We start from the raw sequence: 14,527 nt of genomic DNA on the forward strand, positions 1-14,527 counted from the left end.
GTTTGTTAGGTATGGCGAGATCGAGATCCAGGATAGGGCCAAGTCTGTGATGCCAAGAGATGAGAGGGTCTGTAATAATAGGGAATGGTCCACTGTGTCAAAGGCAGAGGACAGGTCCAGGAGGAGAAGGACAGCGTAGCAGTGGCCTATCTGGGGGGGGGCAGCCGGGGCATGTGCCCCGGGCGCAGTCGGGCCGCCTAATTTGGCGGTCCGCAGTGTCTCCCCAAGCGGCTGCATTCTGCCGCCCCCGGTCTGGGAGTCAGCTGTTCTCTGTGCTGACTGTCAAGCTGAAAGCCGGCACAGAGAAGCTGCAGAGCGCCGGCTCCCAACGTGTGCAGAGGTGGAGGGGGACCCCTGCAGAGTGGCTCCGCTGCCCAGTGATCTGTCTTCTTGCTTCCTCTCACACAGACGTGCCGCTGGATGACATCATCATTCAGCGGCCGGCTGTGTCAGAGGAAGGCGATGAGATGCTGCGGCAGAGCGCGAGGAGAGGTGAGAGGTGTGTGTGTGTGTGTGTGAATGTGTGTATGTTTGTGGCTCAGTATTGGGGGTGTGTGTGTATCGCGCTGCAGGGGAATGTGCAGAGAAGTGAATGGTGTGTGTGGGGTGAGGAGAGTGCAATGATGGGGCTGACGGGGAGAGCGCAATGATGGGGATGGTGGAGGAGGAGAGGGCAATGATGGGGCTGACGGGGAGAGGGCAATGATGGGGATGTGGGGGAGGAGAGGGCAATGATTGGACTGACGGGGGGCGCCAAAATGAATTCTTGCCCCGGGTGCCAGAAGCCCTAGATACACCTCTGCAGCGTAGTGTCACTTGGCCTTGGCGGTTAAGAGGTCATTGGTGACCTTAGTTAGGGCAGTTTCAGTGTAGTGGTGTGACCGGAAGCCAGATTGTAAGGGGTCGAAGAGGGAGCAAGAAGAGAGGTGGGAGGACAGTTCAAGATGGACATGTTGTTCCAGCAGTTTTGAGGCATAGGGGAGAAGTGATATAGGGTGATAGCTAGATACAGAGGATTGGTCAAGAGAAGGCTTTTTGAGGATAAGTGTGATTGAGGAATGTTTAAAGCTTGAGGGGAAAACACCAGTTGTTAGTGATAGGTTGAAGAGATGGGTTAGGGTTGGGATGAAGACTCTGCTGAGGTTTGGGATGAAGTGGGATGGAATCGGGTCAAGTGCACAGAATATCCATGTGTTACAAACAAACAGTGAAGACATGCGCCCACAACATTTGAACAAAAAGTTTTTCTGAAAGTAAAAGTAGAAAACTACACAGAAATGAAACATTCATCTTCACAAATGGCAGAAGTCAAATTAGAAAAATGGGGAAAGTATGAGCGTTGGTAATAGAGGAAATAATGATGTATTGAAGATGGTATTAATTAGACATAGCTGAACTCCACACATAAATCTGTGATGTTTTATACTCTTTCAGAAAGACAGGGTAAATAGTAAATGAGAATGTGAATGCCTGTATGTTGAAAACATTTTTATTTTAGAAAAGAGTGGGCACCCTCAGACTGGTGAATTTTGCCAAGAGTCCCTAACGTCCCCCTTAACACCTTCACCCCAAAGCATGTTTTCAATTTTTTTTTTTTTTTTTTAATTCTAACCACTGTCACTTTATAAGGTCATAACTCTGGATCACTTCAATGGATCCCACTGATTCTAAATTTGTTTTTTCATGATATATTATACTTCATGATAGTGGTAACATTTATTTAATATGACTTACATTTATCTGTGAAAAAATCAGAAATTTGGCAACAAATTTGAAAATTTAGCAATTTTCAAACTTTTATTTTTTATGCCCTGAAATCAGAGTCATGTCACACAAAATAGTTAATACATAACATTTCCCACATATCTACTCTACATCAGCACAATTTTTAAAACAATTTTTTGTTAGGAAATTATAAGGGTTAAAAGTTGACCAGAGATTTCAAATTTTTACAAAAAAATTTGCAAAACCATTTTTTGGGGGGGCCACCTCATTTGAAGTGACTTTGAGGGGCCTATATGAAAGAAAATACCCAAAATTTAAACCAGTCTAAAAACTGCACCTCTCACGGTGCTCAAAACCACATTCAAGAAATTTATTAACCCTTCAGGCGCTTCACACAAATTAATGGAATGTGGAAGAATAAATAAGCATTTAGCTTTTTCACAAAAATTTTCCTTTTAGACACAATTTTTTTTTTTTTTTTTTTTTTTTTTACTTTCACAAGGGTAACAGAAGAAAATGGACCAAATTATTTGGGGATTTGGATGTTTCATCCCCAGCAGTTCGTCCCCAGCAGTTCGTCCCCGGATACATTTCACCTCCAGATGTTTTGCCCCTGGCTGTTTGCCCCAGATGTTTGCACCCTTGTGGTTCATGAATTCCCGTCCGTCATCAATGTTTCCCCAGCATTTGGCCCCCAGATGTTTCGCCCCCAGCAGTTCACCCCCGGATGTTTGTATCTTTGTTACATAGTTACATAGTTACATAGTTATTAAGGTTGAAGGAAGACTGTAAGTCCATCTAGTTCAACCCATAGCCTAACCTAACATGCCCTAACATGTTGATCCAGAGGAAGGAAAAAAAAACCCATGTGGCAAAGAGTAACTCCACCATGGGGAAAAAAATTCCTTCCCGACTCCACATACGGCAATCAGACTAGTTCCCTGGATCAACGCCTTATCAAGGAATCTAGTGTATATACCCTGTAGCATTATACTTTTCCAGAAAGGCATCCAGTCCCCTCTTAAATTTAATTAATGAATCACTCATTACAACATCATACGGCAGAGAGTTCCATAGTCTCACTGCTCTTACAGTAAAGAATCCGCGTCTGTTATTATGCTTAAACCTTCTTTCCTCCAGACGTAGAGGATGCCCCCTTGTCCCTGTCTCAGGTCTATGATTAAAAAGATCATCAGAAAGGTCTTTGTACTGTCCCCTCATATATTTATACATTAAAATAAGATCACCCCTTAGTCTTCGTTTTTCCAAACTAAATAGCCCCAAGTGTAATAACCTATCTTGGTATTGCAGACCCCCCAGTCCTCTAATAGCCTTTGTGATTCATGAATTCCCATCCATCATCAATATTTTTCCCCCAGCAGTTCACCCATGGATGCTTGTACCCTTGTGATTCATGAACTCCCGTCCGTCATCAATGTTTCGCCCCAGATGTTTGTACCCTTGTGGTTCATGAATTTCTGTCCTTCATCAATGTTTCATCCCCAGCAGATCGCCCCCGGATGTTTGTACCCTTGTGGTTCACAAATTCCCGTCCGTCATCAATGTTTCGCCCACAGCAGTTTGCCCCCGGATGTTTGTACCCTGTTTTGCCCCCAGAATTTTGTGTTTGGATGTTTTGTCAGTTTTTCCTTGTGGTTCATGAATTCCCATCCGTCATCAATCCACATGCCATAAAAGTGCTGTACAGAGTGCTGCACTTTTGTGACATAGTTAAATCAACTGTTTCCATCTGTTAACCTCACAACTGATTGCATTATAGTGTCAGAGCATTTTGCCCGCAAATTTAACAAGACCTTTTCCAAAACTTTTCTAAAACGTTTTTGTGTTACAAAAACATATCATGGAGGGGCCTGGCCTAGCTCTTGCTATGTAAAGAAGCAAGAGCTGTGAGCTCCAGTCTGCAACCCTATACAAAGCGACTTAAATCGACTATAGAGACCAGGAAAAGCTTTATTGGGAGTCAATCTTGATAATATAGCTGCTGGGAACAAAATGAGCCCTAAATCGTGTCTCTAGCCTCAGGGGATCCTGAGATTTGAATTCTGAACAGCGTGCAGCTCTCCCCCTCCTGAGGAAGACGGGCTCTATCTTGGAGCCGCATGGTGGGAGATTTGGCCCCTGTATACTGCTGACTGATCAGAGAAAAGAAGACATTGCCTCATCAGGCTCTCGGGCAACTTAGGGCAGAGGATTTACAACTCCTTTTCCCTTTCATTACATCAGAAATCAACATTCATACCGGAGGAGAAGCCATCCTAAGCCGCATCTAAATCTGAGGTAAGCGGCAGAAGAATCCTCCCTTGAAGTGCTAATAACCTGCTGCCGGACTGACATAAAGACCGAAGGAGCCAGGTACGGAGTGCAAAGGGAACTTCCTCCCCCCCCCCCTCAAAGCTGTTCACTAGACTTTGGCAGCCCGACTACGGAGTTCACCGTAGTTGGACGCATTGGGACAAATCCCCCTTCACAAGAATCGCTGGCCGAAGACAGCGGCTGCAAGATCCGGGGACAGAGACGCAGCGGCGCTGCCTCTTCAAGCAGGAATTGAGGAGCCTGGCTGCTGTTTGAGACAGGAGGAGAGATAGACGCGGCAGCTAGCGGTAAGCGATTCCTATTGCCGCCGCTGCTCGTGCACTCATCCCCTCACCGCTCCCGACGCTGCTCCCCTGTGGGTTCCTGCAAGCGGCCACCGGACCTGTGCCGTGATTGAAGGAGCTGGATAAGGAGCGCAGGAGCAACACCCCTTCAAGCCAGGCTCAAGACATCAGCGGAGACTACCGAGATTACAGCGACGAAGCTTCACAGCATCGCCCATACGGGCACAGGTAACACTCTCAGTGGGAGCCGCATTGTGGAATCTAGCTGATTTAGACAGCGGGAGCCGTACTGTGGAACTCGTTTGGCGGTACTGGCGGGAGCCGCTCTGTGGAATTAAGCTATAATTGTGGAGGGGAGCCGCACAGTGGAACATTAGTGCTGTTATTTGCGGGAGCTGCGCTGTGGAATATCATATAGGTTATTTGCGGGAGCCACATTGTGGAACAGTGCTGAAATAGGGAGCGGGAGTCGTGCTGTGGAACGCTTTTATATTACCTGCGGGAGCCGTGCTGTGGAACTTGAGGGGTGTTGTGCACTGAGCCGTGGTGTGGAACACTTGTGACACGCATAGGGGAATTTTCTTATCTGCGGAACCGCATTAAGTGTCAAGCTGTGCAAAGACACTGTTACTACCTCATTAAAGCTGTGCTACAACAAGCTCCAAGCAAGATATATTGGACACGAACTGAGCTTTAATTATTCCACAGTCATAGAAGTTGCGCACTATTACTACTGGTGGTAAATTCCACACTGGAAATCATTACTCATTATTTGTAGAAACTACATGGTGAATTATTGTGGTTTTTTCTTTTCTTACCTGAGAAAACTGTGCTGCGGAATATTACATCACCAGACATCCGTGAAAGTTATATCACAGAACTCTGCTTTTACTGTTATTACCTTGAAATTTGGTCGGTCCTGGATTGTAGATTCCTATAATACTGTATAAGCTACATTGCGGGTAACCATTTACACCAATATGGCACAGAGAGGTGAAACTAAAAAATTTGCCCCAAGAGGCAAAATCTCACAACATACATCCTTTTCCAGATCCACTGAAGACATATCTAATACCCATAAACGCGACAATTCTAGATCGCCCATTAAACCTTTACCCCTTCCTACAGACAGAAACAAGATATCCGGATCCGCTTCTAGTGGCATCCCTAAACTATGGTCACAAAAGTCAGGGCCCCCACTTTCTCCTAAAGGCAGTTCACACATCTCTCAGAATATTAAAGAGCTTAAAAAACAAGCACCTGCTAACCTCAACACTGCCTTCTCTGAACATATGGAAACCTCTAAATCGTCAAAAAGAGATATGGCAGCTAGGGATCTGATAGAAGGTTCTGAGTCTGAAGACTCAGATTCATATAGAGACTACTCTCCCAATGAAAGTCCTGCTGTACGCAGGAAAATGGACGATCAACGTCCACTAGAGGAGGAGAAACTGATCCCTAACGAAAGCTTCTTTCAAAAAATGTCAGACCTTATTGACAGAAGACTTGAGACAGGCCTGAGCAAATTTCAGATCTCATTTTCTGAGATTTGTGAGGGAATTACAAAAAAAATAGAACTGAGTGAAAAGAAGGTTAAACAGCTAGAGAACAAGACAGAGGCCCTCGAAAAACAAAATTCGGACATGAAAACTGATATAATTAATCTACAATTCAAACTAGCAGACCTCGAGGATAGAAATAGGAGAAATAATATAAAGATCAGAGGTATTCCTGAAGACCTTAACCAACCAGACCTTTCCGATTACACCAAAAACCTATTCAAATCCGCCATCCCTGAACTAACTGATCTTGAACTATCTATTGATAGGATTCATAGACTACCCAGACCCTCCAAAATTTCTTCAGACAAGCCAAGAGATACTTTGCTAAGAATTCACTTCTTTGAGACCAAGAATAAGATACAAAATTTTTTGAGAGAAAAAGGTACATTCCCAGACCCATACTCACAAATAAAAATATTCGCAGACTTATCAAAGCACACCATCGACGTCCGCAGATCTTTCAGAGAAATCACTGCTAGACTAAGGCTACTTTCACACTAGCGTTAACTGCATTACGTTTCAAAATGTCTTTTTTCAGAAAAAACGCATCCAGCAAAACTTTTTGCTGGATGCGTTTTTTTCCCATAGACTTGTATTGGCGACGTATGGCGACGGATTGGCATACGTCGTGTACGTTTTACGACGGATGCGTCGAAATTTGGCGACACGTCGTCTCAAAAAAAGTAGATTGTAACGTTTTTTGTCTCCGCCTAAAAAACGTGTCGCGACGTCGTTGGCTGCAATGGAAGCCTATGAGCGACGGATGCGTCGGGACACGTCGTACGACGCAATACAGCGCTGCAATACGTTTTTTTTACACTGAGCATGCTCAGAAGCTGGATTTTGTTGCCAATTGGCCAGACACCCCCAAATCTATATAAACCTGGCCTGGGCCTTCAACCCCACATATGCCTGCAAGACCCAGAGAGGAGAAGACTGCCAGCAAGACCCCAGCCACAAGACCCCAGCCTGACACAGGAGCCAGCCACTCAAGGAGCCAGCCACAGGAAGGAGCCAGCCACAGGACTCCAGCCATAAGACCTCAGCCACAAGACCACAGCCTGACACAGGAGCCAGCCACAGGAAGGAGCCAGCCACGGGACTCCAGCCACAAGACTCCAGCCACCATAGAGCCAGTGTGAGTATTGCAATTTTTGTGTGCATCTGTGTGCCTGTGCATTTGTGTGTGTATATGAGGTACTGACTACTGAAAGAGCTTAAAACCTGAAGAGAACCTGAGGCCTGCCATCGTCCTGCACCAGCCAGTGCCATGCTAGAGTCCAGATCCACCATGATGCCAGCCACTGTGAAGACCTGCAGCTTCAGCCAAAGGATTGTCAGCCTTTTGTATGTGTGTGTGTGTGTGTGTGTATGCGTCTTCTGATTGGGTTCACCTTTCTGCCTTTGTTGTACATATGTGTATTTGCCTAAAGCTATGTGCGTGCATGTGTGTATTTTTGTACGGCTGTGTGCTTTTGTATCATGTGCCTGCACCATATTATGCCTTTGCCAATTTTATGCCTGTTCATGTGGGAGGGTATGTGTCCATGTGCAGGATTGCATCAGGGTGTGGTCAGGATTTTCCATCAGTATTTGTACGCCAAAACTAGGAGTGGGTGATAAAAGCAAAAGTATGCCTTTTTTCGTGTTATACTTTACCTAATTTTTACACTCCTGGTTTTGGCTTACAAATACTGATGGAAAATCCTGACCAAATTCTGATGCGATCCTGAATGTGGACACATACCAGGCATGTTTTTTGTGTGCGTCTTGTTGATTGCATGTGCATTTGTCCATGCTGTAATTGGTTATTTGCCTTTTTCTGATGTATTGACTGTATAGTGGTCTGTGCAGCATGTGGTTTTATTTTTTTTTTTTTTTAAATCTGATGTGTTTTTTAAAAAAGTCTAGCGGTCTGCAGCTTGTGGTTTGAATGTGAGTGTGGGTTTTTTCTATTTAATAAAAGTGTTGATTTTTTTTAAATTACAGTTATAACCATTTGCAGTTGAAGTACTTGTATTTAAAATAAAGAGCATGTCAGCTCCTAATTGTGATTTAAAAAAAAAAAAAAGAGTTAAAAAAAAATTATAATAAAATGTTTATTAAAAAAATGTCCGTAGTATTATTTCATAAAGGTAAATTTAAAACTGGTGTATGTACCAATGGTTACACATGCAATACAGGGTTGGTTGAGGGCTAATTTTTTTAATAAAGGTTAACCTGTAAATTTTTTTTTTTTTTTTTTTTTTGGGGGGGGGGGGAGGTTATTTTTTTTCACATAAAATGTGTCAAATATATTTTTTCTTGGTGTTAAAATTAAAAAAAATTATTTTATGGGACATGGAAATGAATGGTATAACGTGCCACTTTTTGGGGGGGTTTTGGTGTTCACCTGTATGAACATTTCTGACATCATTTTAGTAGGGTGTTTATGATTGAGCATTACCTAGTTCAGGGGGTGGTCTAACTATAGATCCATTATACATATTAACAGATAAACCAGGACCGCTGCCCACCAGGACACAGCCGCTGCCCACCAGGACACAGCTAAAGTGCTAGAAGTAAGTTTTGAAGACCCCAAATCTGCTACTTCAATGTGTAGAGCAGATTGCAAGTGTCTTTTTAACTTACAGATACACCAGGACCACAGCCGCAGCAAGCCGCCTCTAGTCCCAACCAGGACCACAGTCGCAGCAAGCCGCCTCTAGTCCCAACCAACCAGGACCACAGCCACCAATCTTTTCAAGTAAGTTTTGAAGACCCCAAATCTGCTACTTCAATGTGTAGAGCAGATTGCAAGTGTCTTTTTAACTTACAGATACACCAGGACCACAGCCGCAGCAAGCCGCCTCTAGTCCCAACCAGGACCACAGTCGCAGCAAGCCGCCTCTAGTCCCAACCAACCAGGACCACAGCCACCAATCTTTTCAAGTAAGTTTTGAAGACCCCAAATCTGCTACTTCAATGTGTAGAGCAGATTGCAAGTGTCTTTTTAACTTACAGATACACCAGGACCACAGCCGCAGCAAGCCGCCTCTAGTCCCAACCAGGACCACAGTCGCAGCAAGCCGCCTCTAGTCCCAACCAACCAGGACCACAGCCACCAATCTTTTCAAGTAAGTTTTGAAGACCCCAAATCTGCTACTTCAATGTGTAGAGCAGATTGCAAGTGTCTTTTTAACTTACAGATACACCAGGACCACAGCCGCAGCAAGCCGCCTCTAGTCCCAACCAGGACCACAGTCGCAGCAAGCCGCCTCTAGTCCCAACCAACCAGGACCACAGCCACCAATCTTTTCAAGTAAGTTTTGAAGACCCCAAATCTGCTACTTCAATGTGTAGAGCAGATTGCAAGTGTCTTTTTAACTTACAGATACACCAGGACCACAGCCGCAGCAAGCCGCCTCTAGTCCCAACCAGGACCACAGTCGCAGCAAGCCGCCTCTAGTCCCAACCAGGACCACAGTCGCAGCAAGCCGCCTCTAGTCCCAACCAACCAGGACCACAGCCACCAATCTTTTCAAGTAAGTTTTGAAGACCCCAAATCTGCTACTTCAATGTGTAGAGCAGATTGCAAGTGTCTTTTTAACTTACAGATACACCAGGGCCGCAGCAAGCTTGAGCAACAATGTCCTCTTCTGACAGCCCTCCTCCACAGCAACAGCGTGTATCGGTAAGTTAACACAAAACTTTTTTTTTTTTTTTTAAATTTCTTTAAATTACATTTTTATGGATAACTACATGCATAAATTATGTTTCAACAGGAAGCTGAATCAGATGAGGAGCTGTCAGAAGGGGGCGAGACGGGTGGAGAGATGCTAGTGGAGGAGGAACCAAGTGTAAGTAGTGGGGAAACAGTTTTTTCGCACATCACACTGCACCATACACAAAACAGATTTTCATACATAACTAAACACAGAAAATATATGCCTACATTACTGAGAATTTGTTTCCTTTATTTCAGGCTGCTGCTGCTGCTGCTCCTGCTGCTGCCGCTGAAGGTTCTCCCAGACAATCCCAGAGTCGGCGGACTCGTCGCCGCGGTCGGCCATCAGTGAGTTTTTTTTTTTTGGGGAGGGGTATTCTATTGGTACTTTAGTGTTTCAGTGTACTAATTTGTTTGTTTTCCTTTTTTTTTTTTTTGGCACAGGCTTCACAGCGTGCTCCCGCAGAAGAGGATGATGATGATGACGACATTGATATCGAGAATCTCATCGAGGAGGTTCGCGAGCGGGAGCCGCTGTGGAACATGGCTGACCGCAGGCATGCTGATACCGGTGTCACCCGTCGGCTCTGGGACGAAGTGTGTCGCAACCTGTTTCCAAGGCGGGAGAGCCTTCATCCTCAGCAGCAGAGCAAACTAGGTAAGTATTCACTTTCCAGTGATGTTTTGAGCTGACTGTAATGTATTGCATTTACCAATTTTTGGTTTTTTCTTTTGATTCTTGTCTTCACAGTTGGAAAGATTAGGAAGCGGTGGCGGTCACTGAGGGATCGCTTTAAGAGGGAATTCAATGATGAGATGAAGGCCCCGAGTGGCTCTGCAGGAAGGAAGAGGAGCAAATATAAATATGGCCAGGCCCTCTCCTTCCTGAGGCGAACCATGCTAAGCAGAGTGTAAGTATTCTACAGCCCACTAATAACCATGTTAACCTGTCTACTTAGTTTGCTTTCAGTCAGGGCTTTTTCATTCCAATGTATTAATTTCATTTGTTTTTTCTTTCACAGCACCTTCTCCAGCCACCGGGCGCCTGCATCTTCCTCTGCGCCCTCTGGAGCGATCCCTCCTGAGTCCGCCACTGAGGGCCACGTCGGTAGGCCCCACACCTCTGTCCCCTCCTCTGACCCCTCCTCTGACCCCTCTGTCCCCTCCACTTCATCCGTCCCAAGCAGTGGAGCATTATTGCAGCCTTCATTGCTCGCATCTGATGCTGAACAGATAGCGTTTCCTTTACCCCACCCCTCTGATCCTGCCACCTCGACACCACCATTAGGTTCGTGGCGGCAGCGACAGAGGGGTCAGGAAAAGAGCTATGCTCCTGAGTTCTTGCACCTGAATGCATCCTTCCAAGGCTCTTTCAAAATTTTGGGAGAGCAAGTGACTGCTGGTTTCAACATGGTGCAGTCACGCATCAGTGAAACAAGCCGTGAAACCAGCAGTCGCTTGGATAGGCTGCATTCAGCTGTAAGTCCCGATCCGGCCAATATTTTTTTTAACTCCATGCTCAGGACCATGGAGAAACTATCTTTTGAGCAACAGATGCGGGTAATGAATACCTGCCATAATGCTCTACTGCAGGCCGTTAACGAGTCTACCCACACACCTCGCCACACCTCCACTCCAATTCCACACCATACCCCCCATTACCAAACCCAGCCCCAATACCCACACCAGCACCATTACCAAACCCAGCCCCAATCCCCACACCAGCACCATTACCAAACCCAGTCCCACTACCCTACCCAGTCACAATACCCAACCCAGTCCCCACAACAATCCCGGCCCCCAGACCAAATTACTTCCCCAATGTTTTCTTTACCCAGCTTTTCTCTTCCCCCTACCCCAACACCACCCCCCTCTGGTCAGCCTCTTGGTTTACCCCCCCCTTCCACTGCACCCCAAACAAGTAGGGTTTCCCCACCTATCGACGTGGTCCAACCTTCCTGCCCCTCCTCCTCTCATATCTCCACCCAACAGTTTCAAGATTTGTAAATACGATGTTTAGTTTTTTTTTGCAAAATCTTCCAAAAACAAATTTGATATTAAAAAAAAATATTTTTTGTTGGCAAAAAAAAAAAGAGTTAAAATAAAATTCTGAATATAAAATTCTACTCTGTGTGTGTGTCTGGATTTATTAAGGTAATATAATAAAAAAGGTTTTAATAAAAACAAACACCGAACATTTTAAAGGTATAACAAAACGGTTTTACTAGCCAGAAAACCATGCTTTTTGGCCCTTTTTTTTTTTTTTTTTTTTTTTTGGGCAGAAACACATTTTTTACATAAACAAAACACATGGGAAACTGGTTACACAATCATGTCTTGCCACGGGATCCGCCCGACAGGTGAGACAAAATAATCGGCAAACTGGTCCCTCATCCTTGTAACTGAACTTGTAGAGCGAACTGAGCTGCTGCGGTAGTCCCACAAGGTGGTCTCCAACTCTTCATCATCCAAGGAAACGGGCTCCTTTGAAAGGACAAAGTTGTGGAGCACCACACAGGCTTTAACGACCTCGTCTATAGTTGTTGTTTTCAACTTGATAGCCGTCAGCAGAACCCGCCACTTCGCCGTCAATATGCCAAAGGAACACTCCACGACTCTTCGTGCTCTAGTAAGCCGGTAATTAAAGACCCGCTTGGTATGGTTTAAGTTCCGGCTACTGTACGGTTTCAGTAGGTGCGGCGACAGTTGAAAGGCTTCATCACCTACAAAAACATATTCCAGGGCTGGGTCATTGGTTCCTGGCAGTGGTCTGGCTGGCGGTAAATCGTAGCTCTCTCCATAAAGGCAACGACCCATCGGAGAGTTTTTAAGAACTTGTGAATCGTTGGACCGTCCATATGCTCCGATGTCCACGGCAAGGAACCTGCAGTTGGCATCTGCAATAGCCATAAGGACGATGGAGAAATACTTCTTATAATTATAATACTCCGATCCTGTTCCTGCCGGTTTCGCAATCCTTATATGTTTCCCGTCAACTGCACCCACACAATTAGGGAAATTGCAAATTTGCTGAAACTCTTCAGCACTTCGCAACCAGATTTCCATGGATGGTTGGGGGATATACTCTGGTTGCAAAGTGGTCCAAACAGCCCGACATGTGTCCTTCACTATTCCAGAGATAGTTGAAATGCCCAGCCTGAACTGATAATGGAGCGAAGTCATAGATTCACCCGTAGCTAGGAAACTTTAAAAAAAAAAAAAAAAAAAAAAACATGTTAGAAAAAATTGCACAGACCAACAAGTTTTAATATGGCACTGTTAATTTTTTTTTAAGGACGGGACACCCAATAAAACCAGCATGAAACCGGTGTAAAAAAACAGTGGAATGTCCGCCAAGAAAACCCAAATTACATGCTGCAGAAAATAGTGCGCAATATGTCAGCGCAGTATTGTCTGCAGCATGTAATATAACATTCAAAATGACCAATGACAGAAAAAAAACAGTTGCATGTCATCAAACCCAAAAAAAACAAACAAAAAAAAAAAAAAAATGCAGAAAATGCAAAGCAATATTTCAGCGCAGTATTTTCTGCAGTCTGTTATCTAACATTCAATATCAGCAATGACATTTAAATAAAGCAGTGGACTGTCCGCAAAGAAAACCAAAATTACATGCTGCAGAAAATAGTGCGCATTATGCCAGCGCAGTATTGTCTGCAGCATGTAATATAACATTCAAAATGACCAATGACAGAAAAAAAACAGTTGCATGTCATCAAACCCAAAAAAAACAAACAAAAAAAAAAAAAAAATGCAGAAAATGCAACGCAATATTTCAGCGCAGTATTTTCTGCAGTCTGTTATCTAACATTCAATATCAGCAATGACATTTAAATAAAGCAGTGGACTGTCCGCAAAGAAAACCAAAATTACATGCTGCAGAAAATAGTGCGCATTATGCCAGCGCAGTATTGTCTGCAGCATGTAATATAACATTCAAAATGACCAATGACAGAAAAAAAACAGTTGCATGTCATCAAACCCAAAAAAAACAAACAAAAAAAAAAAAAAAAATGCAGAAAATGCAACGCAATATTTCAGCGCAGTATTTTCTGCAGTCTGTTATCTAACATTCAATATCAGCAATGACATTTAAATAAAGCAGTGGACTGTCCGCAAAGAAAACCAAAATTACATGCTGCAGAAAATAGTGCGCACTATGCCAGCGCAGTATTGTCTGCAGCATGTAATATAACATTCAAAATGACCAATGACAGAAAAAAAACAGTTGCATGTCATCAAACCCAAAAACCAAAAAAAAAAAAAAAAAAACTGCAGAAAATGCAACGCAATATTTCAGCGCAGTATTTTCTGCAGTCTGTTAACATTCAATATCAGCAATGACATTTAAATAAAGCAGTTGAATGTCCGCCAAGAAAACCAAAACTACATGCTGCAGAAAATAGTGCGCAATATGCCAGCGCAGTATTTTCTGCAGCATGTAATATAACATTCAATATCAGCAATGAAATAAAAAAAAGAGGCTTACCGCAGGGTCACCATCAGCCGCTCCGCCGGTGTGATGGCAAGCCTCATCCTTGTATCCTGTCTTCGGATGACATCCTCCAGTTTTGCAAGCAAAAAATCGAAATGTTCAATCCTCATCCGCACGTAGTTGTGGAATTTGTGTGGATTGTGCCGCAACTCCAGGTACAGAGTGGACTGGACACCCCGGGTCATCCGTAGTTGATTAATCGGATGAATCCACAGTCGCCTCCGTCTCCGTTGCTGCAGAAGCATCCTACGCCTTTCCGCTGCCGCCTCCTTCTCCCGCACTATGATATCCAGGCGATTTGTCTCAAAGATAACGTCGGTAACCAAACTAGCAATCCTCCCAAGAACACCTTCCATCGCTGCCACAAAACTAAAACCCACAAAGATGGGCTGTAAATACA

The 14,527-nt window shown here is 44.3% G+C and overlaps 2 protein-coding genes across 2 annotated transcripts in view; both read left to right on the forward strand.

Annotated features, from left to right (window-relative positions):
* The window catches only part of LOC143775112 (zinc finger BED domain-containing protein 6-like), a 38,298-nt gene that overhangs the window by 6,474 nt on the left and 17,297 nt on the right, over window positions 1-14,527 (forward strand). The gene's annotated exons all lie outside the window — the stretch shown is intronic.
* Window positions 9,905-11,693, forward strand: LOC143776526 (uncharacterized). Its single transcript, XM_077265987.1, has 4 exons — window positions 9,905-9,959; window positions 10,056-10,269; window positions 10,363-10,522; window positions 10,634-11,693. Exons 2-4 carry the CDS (start codon window positions 10,155-10,157, stop codon window positions 11,616-11,618), a joined length of 1,260 nt encoding a protein of 419 aa, XP_077122102.1. The 5' UTR covers window positions 9,905-9,959; window positions 10,056-10,154; the 3' UTR covers window positions 11,619-11,693.

Source organism: Ranitomeya variabilis, chromosome 5 (genome assembly GCF_051348905.1).
Source record: "Ranitomeya variabilis isolate aRanVar5 chromosome 5, aRanVar5.hap1, whole genome shotgun sequence".
Lineage (NCBI taxonomy): Eukaryota > Metazoa > Chordata > Amphibia > Anura > Dendrobatidae > Ranitomeya > Ranitomeya variabilis.